We start from the raw sequence: 27,809 nt of genomic DNA, 5'->3' as shown, positions 1-27,809 counted from the left end.
CCGCGCTCAGTCCTGGGAGGTGCGGCCCGAGGACGCTTAGATGCCCACACAGAAGCGTGCACCGGGCTCGGCGAACTCCGTGGCTCAAAAACTGGGCGGCCAGTCCGTCGCGTTCTCGCCCCAGCGGGCTTCTTCCCTTGGGTGAAGTGGGTCAACTCTGTCTGGCCTCGACAGACAGAGGCTCGCTCCCCCGGGCCTTCGGGTCTACTTGGGTCCAATCCAGCCGAGTGCTTCTCACTTCTCCAGTGGCTCCTTAACTTGGCGAGGTCCAGAGGACCCGCTGCAGCCAGCGGTGGGGGGAGCTTGCACACATGGCGCAAGAGGCTCCAGTTGCCCTTCGGGGCGGCTGCCAGGCTCTAAAGTTCCCAAGTGACCACACCAGTAACTAAATATAGGAGCAGCTGGTGCGCACGGGGTGTTGCAGCAGCTCCTTAGCACAGATCTCGGGGCTTCAGATAAGGTAGAATTCTCATTGATGAGGGCGGGAGCCCTGTCGGAGGGCTGTGGTGAGTGTTTAAGCAAAAATCATCTCTCCTAGCATGATCTTCCTTTCATGGAACTGAATGAGAACGGGCAGCCAGAGTGGTGGTGCTGACACGAAGACTTTGGTTGACTCAAATTGTTTGTTTAGTCAGGGGCCCCTCACAGTCTAGGGCAGCTCTGCCTAGGGGGCTTCACACTTAGTGAAGAGTGGGCTCATACCTCTCTCCATCACTCATGTGTGACTCAGACAATTCTCTATTTTTCTTTAAAACAATTTAAAACCAAAAAGAAAAGAAGTGCAATTTGGTGTATTCCACCCACAGCCCCCCAACCCCTGGCCCAACCCCCTTTCTCTGTCTGCTCCTGTTACATGCTCAATAAATTCTTGCTACTTTTTGGTCAAAGAGGTCCAGTGTTGGGTTGGTGCTGAAAGGAGCTGACAGTGAAATTGGGCAGCCTTGTAGGATCGCTTTTGGGGACACACTCTAGACTCTCATCATCTCAAGTTTGTTCTTCCTTCAATTCTGGGGCCTTCCTACCCCATCTTGGGCCTCATACGCATGAGGTCCTGTCACCCTCCTGTCTCAGCCCTGCCTATGCCAAAGAGTAACAGGCCTTGGTCACCTGACTTACAAGGGAGACTGTCAGCTGGACTTTATAAGGAATTCTCCCTTGGTGGAGGGGTGGTTTTGGGTGAAGGAAGCATGGTTTCCTACCCAGAGAGTGGAGTGGTGATTTTAGGCAGTTGGAACCTCTTGGGAGTCTAGGGCATATCTGTGCTGTATGCACAGCATCCTCTGAAATGTAAGGGCCCTCTTCTAGTCATTTGCTTTGACAGTCAGATTTTACAGGCTGTTCCTGTTCCTGCTTTGAGGTCCAATCTCTGACCCATATTATAGGATGTCTGAGCTTGCCACCACCTGGTGAGGTTTTTAATTTGACTAGTTTTTAATCAATGGGTTCTGACTCTAAGGCGCTACTGCTCCCACCTGGTGGCAGCTGGTTGAAATTGCAGGTATAGTGCCTGATTGAAAGTAGTCAGTAGTCAGCCTAGCCAGTCCCACCAGGATTAGCACAGACCCTGGGTAGGCTTGGAGATTTACCTTCCCTTTACCTTCTTTTGTGAGGCCAGGGTTGCCTTGGTGATGTTCCTTAGAAAAGCCTTCCTCATCAGAATCATAAGTCAGAGCTCTTAGATTTCCTTCCTCTCCATGCTTTTGCCCTGTACCTTGTGTGTGTTAGTCGCTCAGTGGTGGAGCTGCTTTTTGTGACCCCATAGACTATAGCCCACCAGGCTCCTCCGTCCATGGGATTTTCCAGGTAAGAATACTGGAGTGAATTGCCATTTCTTTCTCTAGGGGATCTTCCTGACCCAGGGATTGAACCCAGGTCTCCCACATTGCAGGCAGACTCTTTACCATCTGAGCTACCAGGGAAGCCCCAACCTATGCTCAATACGTGTTTGTGATTATTGATGATGAATACTGGAGATGAATAAAGAAGGGAGAATGGTATGTAGGAAGAAAACTAGTCTGGGAGTTAGGAGGTTTTTTTGTTTCTATCTAGCTGATTTACCTCTCTTCTTGGGTCCTCAGGATTCTCATTCATAAAGGCATTCAACTGAGTCTGCAAGTTTCCAGCAGCATTGCTGTGACTCAGGCTTAGGAGGATGGTCTTAAAGGTAGCAGGGGGAAGGTGTTGAGTTCAGTTTGCCATAGTCTGAACTATTCCCTACTGTTCTACCCTGGCACATCTTATGCAAATTGCCTACCTGGCCTTGTTATGACTCATGACCCTTTTATTTAGACGGTATCTTTGTTGTAAGAGTCAGTTGACTTGTATTTAGATTTGAAACCCAAATGATGTCTGTTGATTGATGTCACCATTGGGGGATACCAACTGAGCATTTTTTCAGTATGTGGTATAAAGTGCAGGGGGAAAGCAGAGTATATATCTGCTCCCTGTCTTAAGTTGCCTGCAGGCCAAATGGGGGGACAAGTATGTATATCTTTAAAAGCTCATAAATAACCCAGGTTTGTGCTAAGTCTTTAAGTGCTACTGAAACTCAGGGAGGAGAGAGTGCTGAGGGTTGGGGCAATCTGGGAGGATTTCCTGGAGGTGAAGCGATGAGAAGTTCTACTTATTCCTTAAAGATGAGTTCCACTGACTTGTTTGTTCAGAGTCATATGGATATTTAACTGGGATTAGGTGCTGGTGTCATGTCTGCATGTGTCCTGCTTCATCCTTTTAGCTAGCATTTAGGAAGTAACTTACGTGTCCTGAGCCCTGATCTAGAAAGGTATGTATTTTTTGTTCAGTCCTCATTTGAACCCAGGGTGGTAGGTATTACTAGAGCTCTTACTCAAATGAGGAAACTGGGGCTTGGAGTAGTTAAGAATCTTTCCCAAGGCTTCTCAACTAAGAAACGCCAGAGCTGGGCATTAGGCCTGTGTGTATCCTTTGCGAGATGCAAGCACACACTGAGCTCATCACTGACTCTCCCTGAGCAGCTGAGTGGGTTTGACTGGGCCTCCCTGTCCAGTTGAGCTCATGTGGACTTTTCCTTGGTATCTGTTGGCAGCTCTGAGCAGGACCCTCACCCCCTTCTCTCTGCCCTTCACATTGTCCTGTCTTTGACTCTCAGATGTGTTCATTAGAGCTCCTTGAGCTGTCTGTGGATCTGGGATTGGGAGCCAGGAGCAAAAAAGGGCAGTGACCTTGGCCTCAAGTTCATTTTCTCCATGAGGTGCTGCCTCTGGCCATGTAGGTGACTTTTGTAAAGAAGAGAGCACTGGATATGGAGTTCAGTTAGATTATTGCCATTTACTTACTTTGTTTGACTTTGGCCAGATTCCTTGAGTCCCTCTCTCTGCCTCAGTTTCCTTCTCTGTAATAAAAAGGAGTTGGAGGCATTTTCTGAGTCCCTTATGTCTTCAACACATGATCATTTTGATTATGTCCTCATCCTTTTTTTTTTTTTTTTTTTTGGCTCTGCCACACAGCATGTGGGATCTTAATTCCCAGACCAGGGATCAAACCCACACCCACTGCAGTGGAAGCATGATGTATTAACTACTGGACCACCAGGGAAATCCCATCCTCACCCTTCTTTAAGCCTCTTCTCTCCAGTGATCCAGTCTCCCTTCTCTCATTTTCCCGCCCCTACTTTCTTTTCCCCTGGGGTCTTGCCGATAAACTCAGCATCAGGGTGACAATTAGGTCTGTGACTAAAACTGTAACCTTCCCTCCTTACTGTCTTATGGGGAGGGAATTCTTAGAGACCACCCACTCTCCAAACGGTGAGGTCTGACCCAGCAGAGATTTTGTGTTCCCATTTCCCGGTCGCGGAAGGAGCCTGGCAAAGGTGATTGAGGAGAACTGGGAGCTGGAGAAGTGGACAGGGCTTTGAGGCTGCGGGATGGAGGGACAGGTGTCTCTCCTTGCACCTGGCTGCACCCTGCCTCCTCCCCACTGCCCTGCCAGTTCAGTGAGTCACAGGCCAGCATACACCAGAGTCCTCACACCTGCCTGGACACGAGTTGAGGTCTTGGTGAGGTCACACATATTAACCCTCCAAGGAAGCTGGTCGGGCTGGGCTGATGGGCGGATTAGCGGCTCTGAAGGCTGAGCCTGATGTCGCCTGGGCTCTGGGCCCCTCAGGAGGAGGTGAGTGGCCTGGGGCCCTCCCTGTAGACTTCCTGGGTCCTTGGGGAAGGCAGGTCAAGGGTGGGTCCTTGGCTGATTGTGGGTGGGCACTTCATGGCCCTGTGTCTTCCCAGGTGCAGGTTCCTTTGTGAGCAGCAGACCAGCCTGGTGGCTGGCGACAGAATACCCGCGTCTGCATGCTGAGGAAGATGGGTGAGGCCGTGGCCAGAGTTGCGAGGAAGGTCAACGAGACTGTGGAGAGCGGCTCCGACACCCTGGGTGAGTGAGGGCATGGCTTTTCCAGCTGCAGGGCCCTCTCTCCGAGGTTTATTGAATCAGGCTGGAAATGAGATAGAAGGGGAAGGTGAAAGACACAATATCAGTATGCACCCTTCGGCATAAAGGGCAGTGTTCCATGGACTTTTATTGTAGTTGTGCTCAGTTTGTACATATGGGGTCCCAGCATAAGACATGTTTCTTGGTATGTGTCATGATTAAAGAGGTTTGGAATACTCAGAGGATAGCCCTGAGTAGGGGTATCATCTGCTGTGAGCCTGTCTGCTTGCCCTAAGACTGTTGACAGCTGCAAATATGTATGTGCCCTTGGACCAGGTGATGGTAGATGACGCTCCAAGTAGCCCCAGGACGTGCACAGGTGCCTCATGAGTGTGACCTTGCTGAATCTTCACAGCCTCCCCGTGATGGATGTTACCCACCAGGCATGACTAGCCACAGATTTCAGATGAGGAGATGGAGGGGGGAAGGCCAAGTGGGCTTTTTCCAGGTCACCCAGCCAAGAGACCCCTTTTCACTCCACTGTTTTAATTGAACCATGTCATATATTGTTGAACTGGTCAAAGCATTTTAGCCCATGTAGCTACCCTAGGGCTGTAAGCATATAGACAAACCATCCCATTTAGTTGAATTCAGTAGACATTTATTGGGGATTCTCTGGTGGCTCAGATGGTAAAGAATCTGCCTGTAATGCAGGAGACTTAGGTTTGATCCCTGGGTCAGGAAGACCCCCTGGAGAAGGGAATGGCAATCTACTCCAGTACTCTTGGCTGGAGAATCCCATGGACAGAGGAGCCTGACGAGCTACAGTCCATGGTGTTGCAAAGAGTTGGACACAACTGAGTGACTAACACATTCACTTTATTTTCCACCATATATAAGAGTGTGTGTGTATGATCTGTGTGTGTGACCCTCTGGGATGTAAGTGCCCGCTTAGAGTCACAGGTGTGTGGCAGGAACACAGAGGAGGTGAGTGCAGACCTGCCCAGGGGATGATTATACAAGTAGTTGGATTGGGATTTGAGTTGGGCCTTTGGCACACAGAGAGGGATTTCAACAGCAGGTAGGCATGTGTGTTCTTGTGTCTGTCTGTCTGTGTCACGGAGGAGCATTTCCAAGAGAGTTACTGCCTGAGAGATTGGGAAGGTGGAGTGTTTCTGCTAGCAGCCTTTGGCCAGGTGTCTCTGAGGGTCTTAGGGCAGGGGGTGGTGGCCCAGAAAGTAGAGGGATACTCAGCCTTCAAGATGTGCTTGGTCACCACCTCTTCCAGGAAGCCATCAGCCCTACCTGATCCACCCCTTGCTCCCTTCCTCCTCTGGAGCACTCATTCAGTGACCCTGGAGGGCAGAGATCCTGTGTCATTTGTCCCCCACCTGCCAAGAGCCAGAGCAGTGTCCAGCACTTTGTAAGCACATAGTGGTGTTGGCTGAACTGAACAATAGTGAGAGAAACATCTCCGCCAGCAAACAGACTTGAAGATAGCCATTGGCTTTTTTTTAAAAAAATATTCATTTATTATTAAAGTTTATTTATGTATTTGCTTATTTGGCTGTGTCAGCTTTTAGTTGGGATCTTCGGTCTTCACTGTGGCATGTGGATTCATGTGGCATGTGGGATATAGTTCACTGATCAGGGATCAAACCCAGGCCCCCTGCATAGGGAGCATGGAGTCTTAGCCCCTGGACCGCCTTTGGTTTGGGAGGGAGGCCTGGCAGAGGGCCGCGTGGGGTGGGGGAGGGGAGAGCTTTTGCGTGGGGAGCTGAGGGCTGTGGGCCGTCAGGAGAGGAACTCTGGATTCCTGTGCTGGTCACTCATGTGGTTGCACTTACCTGAGTGCTCAAGGCTCTCCTCCACTGATACGGCCTGGGTTTGAACCCCGGCTCTGCCACCCACTAGCCTGCTCCCTTAGCAGATTGCTTTACCTCTTGGAACCTTGGTTTCCTCATCAATAAAATGGGGGTGGTAATTGTGCCTCCCCCATCAAGGTGGTAGGAGCAGTTATTAAATGCCAGGCATCGCTGTCAACACTTTACTGGTTTTGACTCACTTAATTCTCACAACTGTAAGCCAGAGGTGATATTAATATCCCCATTTTACAGATGAAGAAACTGGAGCTTGGAACTTTTTTATGCAGTGTTTCTAAATGTTCCCTAGCATTAGGGTATTTACCTTGATTCCTCTGCTGTATTTCTTTTGAAGTAGGAGCTTTGGGACTTCCCTGGTGGTCCAGCGTTTAAGACTCTGCCTTCCAATAAAGGGGGTGTGGGTTCAATTCCTTGTTGGGGAACTAAGATCCCACATGCCAAAAAGGTGAAAAAAAGAAATGAAGTAGGAGCTTCCTCTGTTTAACATGCTGGAGCTGAGGCTGGGGGCGTGAATGACCTGCTAGTGACACAGCTGCTTAGAGCTGGAGCCAGGCTCAGCACAGCTCTGAGTAGCTTAGCCCTGCCTTTCCTGTGCACCCCCGCTGCCCCCATTGTGGGGAGGGGCGGCTAGGAAGAGGAGAGCTTGAAGACCCAAGTAACGCTCCTCTCTCCTTAGGCTGCCTCTCCTCTCACACTGTCGGAACCACAGTCAGCCGACCTTGTCCTTTGAAAGGAGGAAAATAATGAAAGTCTAATATCTGCATGGCCCTTTAAGATGTCTTAGGTGGTAAGGAGAAAGGGGCTGCCCCCATGGGCTATACCTGCTTGTGTGCAAAGCGTGGACCCCACTCTAGAGCTTTCACGGTGGAATCTCAGAAGGTAGGCTTGGTGACCTACATGTTAACATGAACTCTGTATGATTCTTCCCTGCCTTGAATTTTGGGAACCACTGGCTTAATATTTACGATCTGGAACTTTCTTTTCCTGGCGTGTTGTAGGGGACTGGCTGGGGATTGGAAGTATTATCTGGGTAGGTCTCTAGGTATGTGTGTGTGTGTGTGTGTGTGTGAGAGACAGAGAGAGTGAATATGAACATGGACTTGATCCATCTCCAGGGAACTGAGGGGCTAGGCTGGCTTCTGTGAGATAACCAAGTGAGGAGACCAAGACCCTTCTCCCCCTTCCCTTCCAGCCCTCCCTCTCTCCTCCCAGGCTCACTCACACTTGGGCCACTTTTCTCCTGTCTCACCAGCAGATGGCACCCTTTTACCAGCCGACCTGGTGACAGGCAGCTGAGCCCGGGACTTGGCCAGGCTGTCTCTGGGTGTGAGCGCTTGGTCCCGACAAGGGCTTCCCCGCCCAGGCCAGCTCACACTCTGTGTCTCCAATCCTAGCTGACTCCGTGGCCAGCTGATTTGGCAGCTCCTTTCTTGAGCAAGGGTGCTGGGGAAGTGCAGTGTCAGGAAGCACTCCGTACGTACTCACTAGATCAGAATAACATCTTCCCTTGGGTCAGACACTGCCACCCGCTCCTTTGTCAACACACAATGAGCACGTACTATATGTGCCTTCCCTGGAGGACTCAAGTGCCCCAGAAGTGCCCAGTCAAGAGGAGGAGGCAGACAAACACACACACACACACACACACACCCCGAGGGAGGGGGGCAGCCGGGGTTTGTGGTGGGAGCAGTCTGTCTTGCCCCAGGAGGGGCTTGTGGGACACCTAGAGCCCAGGAGGCTGGTGCTGTTCGTGGGGGAGGGGGGGTGTTTTGTGTTTCACTGCTGTGTCACCTGGCCTGGAGAGTCCTGAGGGTCAGCTGGGTACAGGTCAGCTCTGAAGGCGTGGAGTGGGGAGCCGGCTTTCACAGGGCAGCCCTCAGCCTGGCCAGGACTGCCTGTCTGTTTATCATGAAGGCTGGAAGCTTCAAACCTGCCATCCTCTACTTCTTGCCTCTCAGCTGGGGAAGCAGGCTGGCAGGGGGTGGGGGTGTTTGCCAGGGGAGGAGGGCGTAGCCCCTGCTGCTCTCCCCTCTCTCTTTCCTAGACAGTGTGATGTGAGGGGTGACCCGAAGCCTTCTGCCTAAAACTCCCCCTCTAGACTTGATCTCTCTGGATAGGGGGTCCTGGGAGGCTGAGAACTGGCCTTGATCCTCCCCTCCCCTTTACACCCCTGAGCAGGGGGCTTTTCTCCCTTCAGGGCTCAGCACTTATTTGAAATGAAGGCTTTATATCCCTCAGTGGGTGTTTCTCAGTCTCGGCACTGTAGACTCTGGGGGCTGGATGATTCTTGGTGGGGGGCTGACCCATGCATTGTAGGGTGTTCTGCAGCTTTCCTGGTCTCTACCCACTGTATGCTAGCAGTCCCCTCTGCTGCTGCCCCCAAGTTGTGACAGCCGTGTCTCCAGGCCCTACCAAGTGTCCCCTGGCAGCAGAACTCCACTCCACTGAGAACCACTGCTCTAGGAGCTCATGCCTGTAAGTTGTTGAGCCTGATGGCCCGTACAGTCAGCTCTGCTGTGGCAGGACTGGAGCCAAGTGGAGTGTGGTTGGTGAGCTGAGAAGAAGATGGGAGCTCTGTTTTATGGGAAGGGCTCTGATCCAGAAATCAGGAAGCTGGGGTTCTGGATCTCACCCTAACCCCAACTATGGGCCAGTCTCCTGTCTGTAAAGGTGAGGCTCCAGCCCTGGGCTTTTGTAATTCTCTCTCTTTTAAACCCTCATTGGCTTCCACGTGCACAGAGAGTAAAACCCAGGCTGGTACTACAAACCTGGGGGTGACTGACACCTGCCAATTCCTCCCACTGCACTTTGGGCCTCTCAGGACTCCTCTCATTATATCCGGCAAGATTGGCCACCTTTCAGTTCCTTGAACTGCTAAACTCCTTCCAGCCTCAGGGTCTTTGCACATGCTGCTTTCTTTGTTGGGATGCTGTTCCTTGTTCTTCATGGCTGGGCCCTTCTCATACCTTAAGGTTCAAACTAAATGTTTCTTATTTAGAGAGGTCACCCTGGATTTCTTTTCTAAGTGGCCTTCACCCAATCATTTTTCTTAAAAAAAAAAAAAAAAAGCTGTGAAAAGGTATACACAAGTAGCAAAGTTCATAAGATCATATATGCTTAGTTTAGCAGACATTTATAAATCAATACTCATGTAACTACCACCCAAGTCTAGACATGGAATATTGCCAGAACCTCCAGAAGGCCCTCCCACCTGAGAGGTAATCACTCTCCCAACTGTTGTGATGAGCTTTTCCTTCCTTTCTTTAGTTTGATCTTGCTCTTTAGTTTTTGGCCCTTGGGTTCTGGAGAGAGCAGGATGTGGGTGCTGGTGGGGGGCGGGATCAGGAGGTCTTGTGTCAACAGGATGTGCTAGTGTGGAGAAAGGGGTGGAGGTGAGACCCTGCTGGGGGGTTGCTGTGTGAGGGTATCATTCAGGGGTAAATAATCAGTATGGAAAGGAAGGCCAGTAGAGCTTTCAGAGCGCTTACGGGTTTCATTGGCACTGAGTTGGCACAGGGCAGTAGCCTGTGGTGCAGAAATGCAGGGCCTGGGCCTGGGCTGCCCTTCTCATTTCAGAGACGATTGAGTGACGTCAGCCCAGCCCAGCATGCCTGTGGCATTTTGGCTGCTTCTGAACTGACCCAGAGAGATGGACACAGAGGGCCATGTCCAGGTGGGCGGGACTGAGCCCACTATTCAGGCAGGCGGGGAGGGGCTCGGGTAGGGGTTTCTGGCTATCCTTTTGCACCATGCTACGGTCTGGCATTGCCTCTGTGTTCAGATTGGCATGGACTCATTGGGCGCCTTTCTGGAGCTCCAGCCTTGCGTATAAAAGGGGCTGTGGAGGGAAAGGAACAGCTTAGTCTTGGAAGGCAGCTCTTAAGATGGAGAGAGAAATGTGTTCTGTGGCTCCAGCCTGGGTGTTTGCACTCTGAGAAATACTTTAAAAACTGTATATGTTTAACTTGGTGGAGGGGAGGAGATGGGCTTCCCTGGTGGCTCAGACGGTAAAGAATTCTGCCTGCGATTCAGGAGACGTGAGTTTGATCCCTGGATCAGGAAAATCCCCTGGAGGAAGGCTTGGCAGCCCACACCAGTATTCTTGCCTGGAGAATCCCATGGGCAGAGGAGCCTGACAGGTGATAGTTCATGGGATTGCAAAAGAGTTGGACACAACTGAGTGACTAACGCTTTCACTTCACTTAAGAGGAGTGGGAGGAAGGCTCAAGAAGGAGAGATATATATGTATACACACAGCTGATTCACACTGTACAGCAGAAACTAACACAACATTGTAAAGCAATTATACTCCAGTTTAAAAAATCTATATATGTTTAACCTAAAACAATAAGTATGACATGTATCTAGTGCACAAAGCACAAGGCCCAAAGAGTAAACAGAGAGACTAGGCTTCTTCCCATCCTGTGCTCTGGTCTGCTGGTCCCCCAGCACAGCGTCCTGTGGAGCTAGAGGGCCTGTTATGTTACCCTGGCTGGCTCTAGAGCTAGAGATGAGGATGGGTCCTGAGGTTGTTTCGTGTATAGCAGTGGTGGGAGAGGATCCCAGAGCCCTTTAGTTGTGGCTCAAGTCTCTCTACTGGGGGGCCCCGGACTCCCCATCTCAGGGGAAGCAGCTCTAATGGCCAGAGCCCCACCCCTTCCCTCCCAGCTGTGCTGTAGACCTCAGACTTCTAGAAGGAGGGAGAATAAGGACTGCGGGGGGTGCGGGTCTGTGGTGGACATTCTCAAGCATAGCCCACCTGTTCCTTGAGTCCCTGTTTGCTGTGATGCTGCCCTGACGCAGTGTTGGTGCGTAGAAGACGTGCATTGAAGGGATGGAGGAATTCCTTCATCCCGTGGGTACAAATCGCTCAGTCTTCTCCCCTTAGTTTTCTGTTCATTGCTCAGTCTACAGAAACCACCCCAGCTATGAGAGCCAGTCTAGCCATGAGGGGCCTCCAGGGAAGCCTGGTGGGAGGTGGAGGTCTCATCATAGTGGGGACACTGGGACCTAGGTGGTGTGGCGACCTGTGGAGATGCTGCAAGTCCTGGAGACGGCCGCCGGGCAGCCAGCCAATTGCATGGCATGTCAAACACTTGCAGAATCTAAAGTGAACTAAATAAGGATGAGTTCCCCTTCTACTGTCTTGAGATGCGTACACACTGGGCGATGGTTTAGCATATGTGCTGAGGGGGTTGCACCGGAAAGGCGGCATTTCAGCTGCACCTAAAGGGTGGAGCAGGTTTAGGGGTGTAGGTGTGGGGCGGGAGTGAGGAGAGGGGTGGTCTCAGTGAGTGTGTCTGAGCAAAGGTAGAGCGGCATGCAGGTAGGTGCTGGTGATGAGAATAGCAAGACTGAGACACAGGAGAGCCAAGGGAGCTGAGTGGGGAGGGGAGGCAGAGGGTGGCTCAGATCTCAGAAGGCCTCAAATGCCACCTTGAGTGTTCCTCCAGTGACGTTTCTATCTTACACAGGGGTTAAGTTCTAAGGAGAGCCTGAAAAATGATCTTCAGAGTCAAAATGACTCATGACAAATAACAGCAAGCTTCTGTGTATTTTTTTTTTTTTTTCTGGTTGCATGGTGGTGCATGCCAGATTTTATTTCTCTAACCAGGGATTGAACCCATGCTCCCTGCAGAGAAAGCGTGGAGTCTTCACGGACCACCAGGGGAACCCCTGAGCTTACAAGAATTTAATACCCACAGCTCATTCAGTCCTCACAGCCGCCCTGTGATTTAATCGTCACTCAACCTTAGGAGGTAACTGCTGTTATTGTCCCCATTTTCCACAGGAGGAAACTGAGGCACAGAAAAGCTAAGCAACTTCTGCAAGTCTGGGGAATTGCGCCAGGCGCTGAGACTGCAGAGCCCGCGTTCTTACCCTTGTGTTCACTTGCAGCCTGGGGCAGACTATTTTGATGGTTGGGGACCAGGTAATGTTGCTGGCTTGTGGAGAACACACCTTGATTGAGGCAAACATGTCCCTTCAAAAACACTAGAGTCACACTCAGCATCTGAGCTCAGTAAGTTAGATGGGGGCTCCATCTGCTGGTCTGAGCAGCAGTGGGGGGCCCCTGGCAGGTTCTGAGCAGGGAGTGGCATGAGGTGATCCGGGCTGGGTTCCGGCGGAGCACCGCAGGGCATAGCATGGATGTGAGATCATGGAAGGGATAGCAAGGAAAAGGCGTTTTCCATGGCTGGGCCTGTGCTAGTGTGGTCTTGACCTGAGAGAGGGAACTGGCAGGAGGGTGTAAGGAAGGAGAGGCTGTGAATGGGGCTGGGCAGCCGACTGGTTGTGGAGGGCATAGATGGTCATGATGTAACTGAAACAGGGACACCCGGGCCGTTTGGGTGGATAAGGGGACTCTGATGAGTCGAGGTCCCCAAGGGACACCCCTGGAGAAGCATATAGCAGGAAGTGAGGGCAGAAGTGCTGCTGCCCCAGAGAGGCCCTACTTCTGGTGTCCCTGACAGCCTCAGTGTATCTGTCATCCCTCCCACCAGGACAGACCGACCAGCGGGCATCCTGAGAAGCAGGTGGTTAAATAGGCTGCCTGGCTGCCCTGTGTCCTTGGCACTGGGAAATGCATTTTTTTTTTTTTTTGAAGACAAAGAGGAATATCCTTTGAAACCACATGGATAATTATGCAGCTTTTAAAAATGCATGTTGGTAAAAAAACGAAAATGTTCTGCTCAGAAGGATAATCAAATAGATAATTTTGTGGCATCAAAAGCTTGCGTTACTCAATTTTTAGACTTGGGGAGGTGATTTAGCAAGGTTGAGAAGGTTATTAAAATGAAATGCGTTCAGAAATGCAAGCATGGCTCTGGCTGACAAGACAGCTGGGAATCGGGGGAGGCGAGGCAGGGGCCTGGCAAAGCCAGTCCCGTTGGAATGGAGCCCTGACACAGCCCGAGCTGTAAGGGTGATGACCCAGGCTGAAATGAGTGGTCTGTGTTTGCCTTTATATGTTAGGAAATTGTAGTTTATTCAGAGCTGTTTAATCATGAGCTGCCTAATTGGCATTTGCCTCATCATGGTTGACTGTGTTTTGTTAGGATGCATATTTTTGTCATGCTCCAGTTTGTCCCCAGAATTTTATAATTCTGTCAAGTTCATTTTGGCCACATGTATTCATTGTGTATCTGTCTGTGTAACGCTCTGCAGAGGATGGAAAGGTGAGAGGAGGAGGAGGGGGCTGATTACTGAGCTATAGCAGATGTAGCATTATTCTGGTCTTGCTACCTGGATCATCCTTTGCCCAGATCTTTGCATGGCCTGCTCCTTCTTTTTAATTCTTATCTCAGCTAAATGCCACTTCCTCCAAGAAGCCCTCCTTGACCACCCTAATGAGGTTGCTGCCCTTGCCTCTGTCTCAGTTACCTGCTCTCCCACTACACCAGTTTATTATTTTTTTTGAGAGCAGTGTCACTGCCTGACATTCTTTCAGTATTTGCCACTGTATTCACCCCTCTTCTCCCCAGAATGGCGTGTAAGCTCCTTGAGGCCAGGGACTCTGTCTTGCTCGCCACTGTATTTTCCCTAGCATGTGCTAGATACGCAGGAGATCTTTGTCACATAAATGATTGCATCTGATATTCTCAACAACTCTGGACGGGTGGTGGTTTCACATCACTCATAGAAAGGGGAAACTGAGGCTCCAAGAGCTGCAGTGGTTTTACCTGGATTCTCACAGCCAGCACATTTACGCTGGAGTTTGAACTTGAGTCTGTTGGCCTCTCCTGCCTCAGTGGGATCTCATTAATTCTTGCTCTCAAGGAGCTCTCCACCCAGCCAGGACGAGTGAGACATACATGTTAGTCATTCCCACAAAAGACACACAGGTGAGATGCCCTGACAGAGGTGCAAACACACAACGGGAACTTAAGGGCAGGAGCAGTTCCATCACGTGAGGACGTGGGCAGAGGTTTCTTGGAGAGGTGACATTTAGACAAGACCTTGTAATATGGTGTTGATGGGAAAGAAGGATTTTGAGGATAGGGGAGCACATTCTATTTAATGGGAACAAAAGCAGCGGAAATCCAGAGATGGGAAAATAAAGGGAGTTTTCCAAAAACAGTCTGGGTCAGGTGGAGGGTGGCAGTAGAGTCTCAAGCAGGGTACCTGAGAGGGGAGGTTGGACCCGGTTCCCTTGGTGGGAATGCCAGGCTGCAGAGATTGGGTTCATCCTGTGTGGCTGGGGAGGCCTGCCGGTTCTTGAATGGAGAGAGGTATTCAAGTGATGGGGGTGGAGGGCTAGGGGCAGGGTGTGGAGGCAGGGAGAGAGATTCCTCAGTGAGAAAGCAGCCATGGTCATGGTCAAGATGGATTTCAGGGTTACTGAGCTGGTTTCTTTCAGCTAACTGTAAAACCATAATAGAATAATCACATCTTTGCCACTGACAGGATGGTTCTTACCATGAGTTCAAAGCCTCAACAGATATTAGCTCATTCTTTTCTTCATCCCCTGAAAGGGTATTTGAACCCCCATTTTATAAAGGGGGATCCCATGACAAAGCTTCCTGGTGGTGAGGTATATGGTTAGGTCCAAAAGTGTTTGCCCAGCTCTGTGCTGGGCCCGAGGGGTCATCAGCAGGCGGACACATGCTGTTCCAGTCAAGTTCACCGCTCACGGATCCTGAAGGCAAGCCTGGTGATGTTTACCAGTTGGGAGAAGATGGTCTGGCTTAAGCACTCAGGCAGTGTCGTGAGGCTGGAGGTGAGGAGGCTGGGGCACCCTTCCTGGAGGAGGTGGGGCTGGGCTGGCAGGAGGATCTTTGGAGGCAGAGAGGAGAGGGAAGGGCATTCTAGACTGTGGAATGGCATGAGCTGTGTCTGGGCAATGAGTGAAGTCAAGGACTGGCAGGTGGGTGGTCGTGGTGGGGTTGGAACCGGCAGCCGGCACTGGTGTTTGGCAGGGTCAGATGCTGTGCACATGGAGGCAATTGCTGCCACTTCCTGGGTCTATTCGGTTGTCTAGCTGTGACCTCAGGAAGCCTACTTACTGCTCTAAGAAAGCATTCCTTCCAGGGTAGGGTTCCTTAGTATTTCAAGCCTGAGAGATTGTTTGAGGAGGAGAAAAGGCATTGTTAAAGTCTAGTCAGTCAATAACGGCTGCTGTGCCGTGCCCAGGGCACTACCTTTGTTGGGTAAGTGCAGTCTCCCTTGCTGTCAGCTGTGGCCCTCTTGTCCTCTGCCCTGCTTAGAAGCCAGCTCCAAGCTGAGTCATCCTGCATCTCATTACCCGTGGAGACGCCCAGACCGCACATGTGAGCTCTTGCCCTGTAGCCAGCAGCTTCAGCTATAGTAAGAGTACTGTCAGATCTCCTCTGCCAGTAATGCAGATCAGGGAAATACATTCTGGGATGTGCACTGACTCTTCCTGTGGGCTAGGCAATGTGCTGGACACTGGGGGTGTTGAGGAGGCTGGGAGGGGAAAGGACACTGCCCCTGCCTGCAAGGAACAAGTGTTTACCTCCCTTTAAACATGTACATGTGATGGTCATGGTTTTGACCATGACAGAGGGCCAGCTGTACTCTCAGTCATAGGTGGGGTAATGTGATTGACTCTCAAGTCAGGCTGCCTTGGTTTCAAGACTGGCTCAGCCACTCGTTAGCTGTGTGACCTCAGACAAGTTACTTGATCTCTCTGATCAAGTTAAGTCTGATCTAAGTCTCAGTTTTCTTATCTCTGAAAGGTCCTTGCTTTCTAGAGTTGTGAAGATGAAAATTGTGTAATGCGTATGAATGTTTAGAATGGTGGTTTGTGTATGCTCAGTGCTGTAAGAGTATAAACTATGATTATTATTACTTAACATCTTTCTTTTTGGGGGAGGATGAAGTAGAAAAGCATAGCTTCATTGCTTTGCCAGGATTAACAGTTTTCTTTAAATAAATTTAGCTTATATATTAATTTAAAAAGAACTTAAGTCATTACTATAAATGAAAAGTCAACATAATTTTTCATTAATACTTGATAACCATAAAAACAAATATTAAAACGCAGCACTGTTATGAAATCTTAGGTTATGCCTGAATTTGCTCCCTCACTAAAGAGGAGGTAAAGCAAGGACTTCCAGTAATCGTGTATGGATGTGAGAGTTGGACCATAAAGAAGGCTGAACGCCAAGAATTAATGCTTTCAAATTGTGGTGCTGGAGAAGACTCTTGAGAGTCCCTTGAACTGCAAGGAGATCAAACCAGTCAATCCTAAAGGAAATCAACCCTGAATATTCATTGGAAGGACTGATGCTGAAGCTGAAACTCCAATACTTTGGCCACCTGATGTGAAGAGCTGACTCATTTGAAAAGACCCTGATGCTAGAAAAGATTGAGGGCAGGAGGATATTGGAATGACAGAGGATGAAATGGTTGGATGGCATCACCGACTCAGTGGACATGAGTTTGAGCAAACTCTGGGAGATGGTGAAGGACAGAGAGGCCTGGTGTGCTGCAGTCCATGGGGTTGCAAAGAGTCGAACACAACTTAGCGACTGAACAGCAAGGGCTAGAGGACTGAGAAATTGAAATCGGACTTTCTCGCTATGTGTCTGATTATTATTTGCACAGTGATCACCATCCACATCCTTCTCAAAGTGTGGTCTGAGGACCAGCAGCATCAGCATCCCTGGGGGGTGCTTGTTAGAGATGCATATCCTTAGGCCTCATCCCAGACCTCCTGACTCAGAACCAGCATCCTGGCAAGATCTCCAGGTGACCCATGGGCACATTACAACTTGAGAAGTCTGTTCTTTTGTTGCCAGATTTGCACGTTCCCACCCTTGGAGAGAGATGGGCTGAGTTCATTCTCTGTATTTTACACAAAAGGAGATTAAACTCCAAGAGCAGCCTGCCCAAGGTCATTTGATGACTTAAGAGCAACAGCAGTTCTGAATCCAGTTCTCCAGACTCGCTCTGCAGGGCGACGTCCTTGAGAGGAAGCCAAGCTTCACTCCATCGTTACTTACTGTGTGACCTTGAGTGCATTCTTTATCTCTCTGGGCCTTAATTTCCTTACCTGCCAAAGGGGACTGACAGTACTGCCCTTCCTCAGAGGTTGTGGTCAGGATCAAATGAAGTGATGCTCAGTCAGTGTTGCCTGCTGTTGTTTTTGTAGAAGACCTCAGGGCCTGCCTCTCCAAAGTCTGACTCAGCACCTGACCTCCGCTCAGCCTGGCTGTGATGGCCTCAGAGCTGTTGGTGGCCACGCTGGTGGCATCAGTGTGGCTCTTGTTTCTACCCCCTTTTGTTCTGCATGTTAGCGATGAGTCATTGATTGAACAAAGTAATTTAATATCTCAAGTCAGTGACTGTGCATCACTTGGTTGTATTCTGTGTGGTATTAACTTTTGGTTTTAATTAAATACAGGATTTTTTTTTTTTTTAAGCGATTAGCTGGTTTGCCAGGAAGAAACAGGAATTGTCTTGGCAAGTCCCAGATTCCACAATAACATACACAGTTGTCTCTTTGCTGTGAGGTTTTTGGAATAAGTGACCGCCAGGGGCCTTCTTCCTCCTCCAAGGAACAACAGAGCTGAAGCATTTCCTGATAATGAATTCTCACATCAAAACAATGTCTTTGCAGCCTTGTAACAGCTTCTCTTGTTTACTGAGTACATGCTGCCTGCCATGCTGTGCTTGGCCCCTTGTGGACATTTTCTTTCATGCTCAGAACAACCCTGTTGGTTAGTTAGATCATCTTGTCCTCACTTTTTTTTTAAGTTGAAGAATAATTCACATATCACAAAATTCACCATTTTAAAGTGTAACATTCTGTGGCTTTTAATATATTCACGGGTTGTATAACCATCACCTCGATCAATTTTGGAACGTATTCATCACCCAGAAAGGAACCCTGTATCACTAAGCAATTACTCCAGATTTCTCAAATCTCCCTCAGCCCCTGGCAACCCCCAGTCTCCTTTTGTCTCTGTAGATTTGCTTATCCTAGACGTTTTATGTAAAGAGAGTCATCCAGTATGTGGCCTCTTGTGATTGGTTTCCTTCCTTAACATAATTTTTTTGAGGTTCATCTTTTTTTTTTTCCTGGCTGTGCTGGGTCTTCGTTGCCATGGGCAGGCTTTTCTCTAGTTGGGATGAGCGGGGACTGCTCTTGGTTGCGGCGCTTGGGCTGCTCCTTCAAGTGGCTTCTCTTGTTGCAGAGCACAGGCTCTGGGTTTGCAGGCTTCAGTAGCTGCAGCGTGTAGGCTTGGTGGGTGTGGCTTGCGGGCTCTAGAGCACCGTCTCAGTAGTGGCAGCACACAGGCCTGGTTGCTCCGCAGCATGTGGAATCTTCCTGGACCAGGGACTGAACCCTTGTTCCCTGCATTGGCAGGCAGATTCTTACCCACTGAGCCACCAGGAAAGTCCCGAGATTCATCCTGTTGTATCAGTACTTCATTCCTTTTTAAGGCCAAGTGATATTCCAGTGTATGGAGCTACCACCTTTTGCTTATCCATTCGTCAGTTGATATACATTTGAGCTAACTTCTACTTTTTTGAGCTACTTCTACTATTGCAAGTGGTGCTGCTGTGAACATGCATGTAGAGGATTTTGTGTGAATTTTTGTTCTCGCTTGATGGAAGGGGAAACTGAAGCTGGGGCTAAGTAACTTCCCTGAGACTCCATAGCACGAAAGCCTCGGCCCCAGAAAAGCCTCAGTTTGGATCTGGAGGAAGAGGGAGCTCTCAGGCACCTCTTCCTTCTTTACCTCTCTAGCTCTTCTTGTGTGGTTGGAGCATCTCCAACTGTTAGGTATGGTGGCTATTGGCTGGGGGCCAGAAGCTCAGCTTTGTTTTGGGAGGCAGACACTCTGCAGTCCCATCGTGTCTCAGAGAGGCTGGGACTCCTGCAGGAAGTCAAGAGAAAGCACCTCTGAGCTCCAGAGTCTCACATGCGCCGTGTTTGTGGTTGGGCTGTTGATGGTGCTCTGCGGTAGCCCTTCTGGGCTTGGCCCTCCAGGATTTTACCCCATTCCCCCCCCGTCCCCATCAAGAGAGATCTCCACCAACCCAGCCTCCTTAGCCTGTTCCCATGGGTAGCTGGATGTTAGGGATGTTACTTTCTTTAAACTGAGGATAGTTGTAAGAAGTAATGTAAAAATATCACATAATACAGAGATCTGTAAAGTACATAGAAGAAACAACAAGCCCATGGTCATGTTCAGGTTCAGTGGTCTCTCCCTGTCCCCAGAAGATGCTTTGCACCTTACCCCTTTCCTGAGTACCTTTCTGCCCTTCTCTAACTCCCTGCCAGGGCCCAGTATAACCGCTATTGAAGTGGAATTTTCTGGACTTCTGCGATTATTCAGTGAGCTGTCCTGTGACCTTTCCTTTCCAGGTGGCATGAGACAGATGGAGAAAGGCCAGGAAAAGGCTGCTGTAGGGATTGGCAATTAAACACCAGCAAAATCCCTGAAAATGCCTAAAGTAGTTGTCTCTGAAGAATGGGGTTTGCCAGGAGGCAGTTGTCCAGGGATCCTTTTTATCTTAAACCTTCTACAGCTAGTTAGCTCTGTCAATGCTGTGTGCAGATAATAGGATACAGCCTTATTGTGTGCAGTGGTGCGTTGATGCCAGTCCTTGATGACTTGTTTCGCCAGCTCTCTGCATCCCACAGCTCCCAGCTTTAGAGACCAAATGGTCTTTCAGAGGCTGGCAGCCCTTTGCTTCTTACACCAGGATGCCAGCTTCTAGCCCCAGCCCCTGATACATGCGGAGGTGCTGGAGTGTGATCTTCTGTAAGGTGTGCTGACTCTTCCCAGCAGGCCCATGTCTAAGTTTTCATTTTCATGTTTCAGAAAAATCTGTTTTCTTTATAAGTTCAGTTCAGTCACTCAGTTATGTCTGACTCTTTGCATCTCCTTGGACTGCAGCATGGCAGGCCTCCCTGTCCATCACCAACTCCCAGAGCCTACTCAAACTCATGTCCATTGAGTCCGTGATAGCATCCAACCATCTCATCCTCTGTCATCCCCTTCTCCTCCTGCCTTCAATCCCTCCCAGCATCAGGGTCTTTTCAAATGAGTTGGCTCTTCGCATCAGGTGGCCAAAGTATTGGAGTTTCAGCTTCAACATCGGTCCTTCCAATGAATATTCAGGACTGATCTCCTTTAGGATGGATTGGTTGGATCTCCTTGCAGTCCAAGGGACTCTCAAGAGTCTTCTCCAATACCACAGTTCAAAAGCATCAATTCTTTGGTGCTCAGCTTTCTTTATAGTCCAATTCTCATATCCATACAGGACGACTGGAAAAACCACAGCTTTGACTAGACAGACCTTTGTTGGCAAAGTAACGTCTCTACTTTTTAATATGGTTTTCTCTATACCAGCCTCATGAATGAGAGTCTGCTGCCACCAAGGGCCTCCGATTTGAGTGCCTCACATCATCCCATGTGTTGTTCTGGTAAACTGAGCTCTCTCAGGGTAGACTGCCTGGGGTCACATTGCAGCTCTTCTGTTTAACCCCTGTTTCTACAATGATGCCTGGAGGAGGAAATGACAACCCACTCCAGTATTCTTGCCTGGAGAATCCCATGGACAGAGTATCCTGGCAGGTTACAGCCCATGGGGTTACAAAGAGTCGGACACGACTGGGTGACTAACACACACTCTACAATGATGAAATGAGAATGAATTTAATAGTACTTTCTTCATGGGGTTGTTGTGAAGATTAAAGTGGACAAATTGTGTCAACTATTTAAAGTCTCAAGCATATAGGTGTGCCACATAAGGGTAAGCTATTATTATATTACTTTTGGGTTTTCTTTTTTTTTTTTTTGGCCATACCATGAGGCATGTGGAATCTTAGTTCCCTGACCAGGGTTTGTACCCGTGCCTCCTGCAATGGAAGTGTGGAGTCTTAACCACTGGACCACCAGGGAAATCCCTATGTTACCTTTTTTAGGACTGTCTTCTGACCGTGGTAGGAGAGAGGGTGGTGTGGTGTACTCTGATGTGATGTAGTGTTGTGGAAAGACCATGGGCTTTTGGAGTTGGGTTTCTTGGTTCAAATCCCAGCTCTCTACTCATGGGCCTGGGTGACTTGAACCTCAGATCCCCCTGTTATAATACATGTTGCAGCATGTTCTAAGGCATGGACAATTCTGGAACACTTAGCTGCAGCTTGCAGCCTCTCCTCTTTGACAGGAGCACTGGCCAAAGGTCTTTGTTCAGTAGACTCATAGAGTCACAGAATGTCCAGCCTGGTTGAGAGTCCCCAGATCCCATGATCTAAACCCTCATTTACAGAAGAGAAAACAAGGCCCCTGGAGAAGCCTTTTCCCTGAGACCCACGGCTAATAGCAGCGGGGCTGGGACGAGAATGTGGGCCTCCTGAGCCCAGCCCAGCTGCTTCTACACCAGAGGTCACCTGTGCCTCTGTCAGAGTCAGAAACATGAACAAGCAAGAGAGAAGGATGAAGAGACAGTGGCTCTGTCTTGAAATCCCCCAGTCTGATGAGAAGCGGGAGGCACCCAGGGCAAAATAACGTTCCCCATGTGAGCAAACTCAAAGCCCCTGCACAGGCAGAGACCAGGCAGCTCTTAGTGCATGCAAGTTGCTTTCGCTGTCACCTTCATCACCATCCATCAGGGCCAGGAAACCACAGCTGGGGGCAGCCCAGTCTCTCTAAGCCAGGGTGATTCTCAAACTCAAGTTGGAGAGCTTGTTAAAACACAGATGGGGCTTCCCTGTGTGGCTCAGTGGTAAAGAATCCGCCTACCAATGCAGGAGACATAGGTTCGATCCCCTATCTGGGAAGATCCCACATGGCGCCGAGCAGCTAAGCTCGTGCCCTGCACCTGTTGAGCCCATGCTCTAGAGCCTGGGAACCATAAGTACTGTGCATCACAATTCCTGAAGCCTGTGCTCTGCCACAAGAGAAGCCACCTCAGTGAGAAGCTGGCGCACTGCAAGGGGAGAGTAGCCCCCGCTTGTTGCAACTATAGTAAAGGCCCAGCACAACCAAAAATAAAGAAAATTAAAAAACCGCCAGTAGGTGATCAGTGATAATAATAATAGTAAATTAACATCTTAAAACACACACAAACACAGATGGCTGGGCCCTGCCCCGAGAGCTTCTGATTCTGTAGGTCTGGAATGGGGACTGAGAATGTGTATTCACAATGGATTCTGGGGAGATGCTGTGGTCTAGGGGCCCTGCTTTGAGAACCACTGCATTGGACTAGTCCTTGCTACTGAGAGTGCTCCTTGGACCTGCCTGGTAGAAATACAGGATCTCAGGTCCCAACACAGACCTCACCATCAGAAGCCTTATCCTAATAGAAACCCTGGGTAATCTGTCAGCACAGTAAAGTTTGAGAGGTAACAGTGTGGTGCAGAGTTCTCTACCCCGGCTGTGTGTTAGGATCACCAGGGGAGCTTGAGAAACCCTGATCCTCAAGCCCTAGCTCACACTGTTTAAGTTAAAATCTCTGCGAATGAGACTAAGATATCAAGAGTTTGTAAAGCTCCCCTGGTGACTGGCTCATTGTGTCGCCAAGTCTGACAACCACCAGCTAGATTTCACAATGGCAGCCGTGAGGGGTCTCAGAGTGGATCAACTCCAACCTCGGCATGTACCTGAGATGCGCACCAAGGGCATAAGAACCAAACGGTCTTGTCTGAGGTCCCAGAGCCAACTGAGTGACACATCCAGGCACTGGATAATTCTTTCACCAGCTCTTTCAACTCTTAAGCCTCCTTAATATAGCTCCATGGTAACTGTAATATACCAATGTCCATAGCAATCCATTGTAAATCTTGTAAGATCTGTCTGCTCATTGGAGCTCAAAATCTCTTGTTTCAGAGCAGCTGACCATCCTAAGTGACAGTTACATATCCTGGGGAGGCTGTGTACATAGGGGCACACTAGCTCAGGGCCGGCTATGCCACTTACTAACCAAGGCCACAGGCGTGCGTCTCAGATTCTTCTTCTGAAAACAGAGATGGTGATAATAGTTCCCATCTCATGGAGCTGTTGTGAGGATTGAGTTAATATGGGACATGGGGCAGGGGAAGGGGAGAGTGGGACCAATTGGGAGATTGGGACTGACATGTATGCCCTACTATGTGTAAAATAGCGAGTGGGAAGCTGCTGCATAGCACAGGGTGCTCATCATCAGTGCTCTGGGATGACCTAGATGGGTAGGATGGGGCTGGGGAGGGAGGCCCAAGAGGCAGGGGATACATGTATACATATAGCTGATTCAAATCATTGTACAGCAGAGACTAACAACTTTATAAAGCAATTATACTCCAAAAAAATAATATTAAAAAGTAAAATGAGATGAAATACTGAAAAAAAAATGAGTAGATAGAAACAACAACCCTCTCCCCCAAATAGTTAATATAATACCACTTAACCATAAAAGAGGATGAAATTTTGCCATTTACAACATGGGTAGTCTTGGAGAGTATTATGCTTTGTGAAATAAGTCAGAGAAAGACATGCTTTTGTATGATACTGCTTATATGTGGAATCAAAAAAATCAATAAAATAAACTAATGAATATATGGGCTTCCCTGATAGCTCAGTTGGTAGAGAATCCACCTACAATGCAGGAGACCCCAGTTCAATTCCTGGATTGGGAAGATCCGCTGGAGAAGGAATAGGCTACCCACTCCAGTATTCTTGGGCTTCTCTTGTGGCTCAAAGGGTAAAGAATCCGCCTGCAATGCCAGAGACCTGGGTTCGATCCCTGGGTTGGGATGATCCCCTGGAGAAGGGAAAGGCTACCCACTCCAGTATTCTGGTGTGGAGAATTCCATGGACTGTATAGTCCGGGGTTGCAGAGTCAGACACAACTGAGTGACTTTCACTTTCTTTTTTTCAATGAATATAACACCACCAAATAAACCAGACTGACAGATACAGAGAACAAACTAGTGGTTACCAGTGGAGAATGGGAAGCTGGGAAGGAAAAGATAGGGGTAGTGAATTAAGAGGTACAAACTACTCTGGATGAAATAAATAAGCTACAAGGATATATTATATTGCACAGGGAATATAGCCAATACTTTATAAATACAGATAGAGTAAAACCTTTAAAAATTGTGAATCACTATGTTGTACACTTGAAACATAAAATATTGTACATCAACTAAAACTCAATAAAAAATAAAAAAATTTAAAGGTAGTATGACAGTGCTAAGTGGCTTGCACGTAGGAAGCCCTTTATGAATGTTGCTGCTGCTGCTAAGTCACTTGAGTCGTGTCCGACTCTGTGTGACCCCATAGATGGCAGCCCACCAGGCTCCCCCGTCCCTGGGATTCTCCAGGCAAGAACACTGGAGTGGGTTGCCATTTCCTCCTCCAATGCATGAAAGTGAAAAGTGAAAGTGAAGTCGCTCAGTCGTGTCCAACTCTTAGCGACCCCATGGACTGCAGCCCACCAGGCTCCTCCATCCATTGGATTCTCCAGGCAAGAGTACTGGAGTGGGATGCCATTGCCTTCTCCCTTATGAATGTTAATTATTGTTTAATTAGCTGGGGGACCTTGAATAAGTCATGTAGCCTTGAGCAATCCAGTCTTTAACTTCTCTGTGACTCAATTTCTTCCTCTGTTAAATGGGGGTAAGTACAGAACTGACCTTACAGAGTTCTTGTGGGGAGTAGATGCAATTGTAGGTCTGAGGCCCTGAGAAGTTTTAGACATACAGCTGGTGCCAGTGAGTGGTGGCTGTGGTCATGTTTTACAGACTGAAAGCCTGCACAGGAGTCAGTTCTGGCTTCAGCAGGGTCTGAGCTGGGCCAGTCCTGACTCTGAAGGGAGCATTGAAAACCATGGGGATTGAAGTTTCTGGCTGTTTTGCCTGGAGAAAAGCTTATCATGTCCTTCATCCTCATGTATATAACGCATTATCACTTGGGGGCAGATAGCTATATGTAATTCAAGAAGGCAGAAGGACTGCTAGGTAGTGGCAGGGTAACAGTTACCATACGGTTCATGAAAGAAGTCTCTAATAGTTAAAACCATTCTGTGAAAGGGAGGTGAGTGCCCCATCATCAGAGGCATTCAAGAAGAACTTTGTGGAGACAGTAAGAGAATTTCAGTTCTGAGTTGGAAGGCTGCATTACTCAGTATTTCCCAAGTTTGCTTATTGGTAACAGTCACCTAGGAATACTTGTTAAAAAACAAATTCCTTGCTGCCATTCTAGACCCACTGAGACAGAATCTCAAGGGTAGGTTTCTAGGACCCACCTCTCCAAATGGGAAGTTTGGAAAACATGGGTTAAAATGACATTCAACCTTCTAATCCTGAAAAAAAGATTCTATGGAAAAAGACTTTGTGAAAAGAGGTATTTTGTGAAAAAAGATATCCTGGGTGGGAGTGGTCACACTGGTGGCAGTTTTCCTTCTACAGCCTGGGGAGTCTTGTTTCTTGATCGGGCTGAGGAGCCCATGCACCTGCCGGCCGGAGTCCCTGACACTTCCTCCTCAGGCCCTGTGACTTGGTTACCCTCTCTGCTCCCACCACGGGGTCCTGTCACCAGGCCCACCTCTCAGCAGGGACTGAGCTGGGTCAGTTCTGAGTTTCTAAGGAACAATACCAGCTTGACTCAGCCCTCCTGATTTCCCACACAATGTTCTGTGTACTGCTAGGATTTTGCTTGTTTTGCCCAGCAGTTACTTCATTAGAATTTACAGGATAACCTTTAATGAAGGACTCACGCATTTTGAGTTAAAAAGGTTCTTTATTAACACAAAACGCTATCCTGATTAGAGATTTGGAGACATGCAGTTTGACTTTCTTCCATTGATAGTTATAATTATGAGGCTAATTATGCCTTGGGTTTATTACAGTGCCTCCTGCCTAAAGGTCTCCTTTCTCCACTGTGGTTCAGGTGTCAGTGACAAGGGTACTGAGAACAGGTACACTTGCATCCGGCTGCCATTCAGATGATGGAGGACCCCATTGTTAGTATTCCCAAGCCCCTGATGGTGTCTGTGGGATTGTATGCACCACTAAGGAGCCTGAAATGCATTCGAGACTGGAACCTTCCTATCTCCTGAGCTCTAGGAAGTTACAGGAGGAGGCGGGGTTCAAAGGTCGAGCTCCAGAGGAATGAAGGTCTTTGCTCACACTGGGTTGCCTTCCCCGCTCCTCTCTAATTCTGGTAATCTCTCATCTGTCAGCGTGCAGCTGAATTTAGGGTAACCAGTTGTCATCTGCGATTAAGGAGGGGTCCACCAGGCTGTCAGGCTTTCGGTACTAAAACTGGCAACATCCTGGGCAAACTAGGACAAGTTGATCACCTTGCAGGAATCTTTGCCTTCCAGGTCTTTGTACTCCACATCATCTCCCTGAAATGACCTTGGACAATTCACCTATCACCACAGACCTCATTTTCCACCTGTGAGGGTAACTTAGGGTTGTTATGGGAATGTAAGGCATTAGTACGTAAAAAGGGCCTACTACTGTGCCTGGCATATAGTTAGTACAAGTAGCTCCGCTTGTTTTCTTTTGGTTGAATGAGACCTTGGAGATCACCTGGACTCCATCTGGTTCAGGAGTCCTCTCGGTGGTAACCCTGCCTGATCTCCCCATGATGTTGCACTCACTTCCTTACCTGGAGCCTTTTCCTTATGGCTGCTGAGCTAGCCCCAATCCTGCCAGCTCTGAGCACTCATAGAGAATGGGACTCTTGGTGACCTCCTGTGCCTCCTGGAGGATGACTCGCCTGTCTCCAGCCTGGCACTTCTTTTCCCTGGTCCTCCTCCCTTAGTGGGACTTGGCCCCCAGCTGTATCCTGGCTGTGTTTTCTGGAAGTCATGCTGTATGCCCCTGTGGACACTGAGCTTGACTCAACCCAAGGCTTGTCTCTACTTCACACAGGCGTAGTAGGTATAAAGGGTGCCCATCCTCTGAATTAGACCTGGAGAAGAAGTTCCTGAGGACAGAAGGCTCATGAAGAAGGCTGCGAGGCCTCTATCCCTGGATTGTGGGTGCTAAGCGGGAAAGTCCTACAGGAGTTTGTAGCCAAGGCCCTGGTTTCCCACTGAGCTGCTCAGCAGGGACTCCCCTTTCTCTGGCCTAGAACCAGACACCTGGGCACACTCTTGACTCAGCAGGGCAGGATAGCAAAATGGTTAGGACCCCTGGCTGCCTGATCAAGCCACATCCAAATCTTACACTAATTTTAGCTGAATGACCTTGGGCAAGTCATTGTATTTTCCTCATGTGCACAGAGAGGATAGGTCTGCCAGCCTAGCTTATATGAAATAGTGAGTGCTACTATTTATGGTTAATATCCCCACCCCCAGGGAATGGACATGAGGTGTTTTGCACCTTCTGTACAGATGGCAAGGTGACCGGGCAAGGCTGCTACTTGCTCCCACATATCTGGGTACCTGGATCTCCATACTCTTGTCCCAGTGACCATGGAGAGCTGTGCCCGAGATCACAGGCCTCTCCTTCCCACAGGGGAGGGGACTTCATGGGCCATTTTAGTGGCTGGTAACATGGCCTGGAGAGGGTGTTTGCATCACATCCCAGCAGGGCTTTTTGCAGGTATCCTT

General features: G+C 49.0%; 1 protein-coding gene across 1 annotated transcript in view; it reads left to right on the top strand.

Annotated features, from left to right (window-relative positions):
- The window catches only part of LRRC20 (leucine rich repeat containing 20), a 71,787-nt gene that overhangs the window by 766 nt on the left and 43,212 nt on the right, over positions 1-27,809 (top strand). The window contains exon 2 of the mRNA XM_006078069.4: positions 4,263-4,407. Within this exon, the coding sequence (XP_006078131.1) occupies positions 4,326-4,407 (82 nt within the window). The 5' untranslated portion in view covers positions 4,263-4,325. The remainder of the gene's footprint in view (positions 1-4,262; positions 4,408-27,809) is intronic.

This window comes from Bubalus bubalis, chromosome 4 (genome assembly GCF_019923935.1).
Source record: "Bubalus bubalis isolate 160015118507 breed Murrah chromosome 4, NDDB_SH_1, whole genome shotgun sequence".
Taxonomy (NCBI): domain Eukaryota; kingdom Metazoa; phylum Chordata; class Mammalia; order Artiodactyla; family Bovidae; genus Bubalus; species Bubalus bubalis.
Note: the sequence above shows the minus strand (reverse complement) of the source record. Positions and strands in the feature narration are given on the sequence as shown.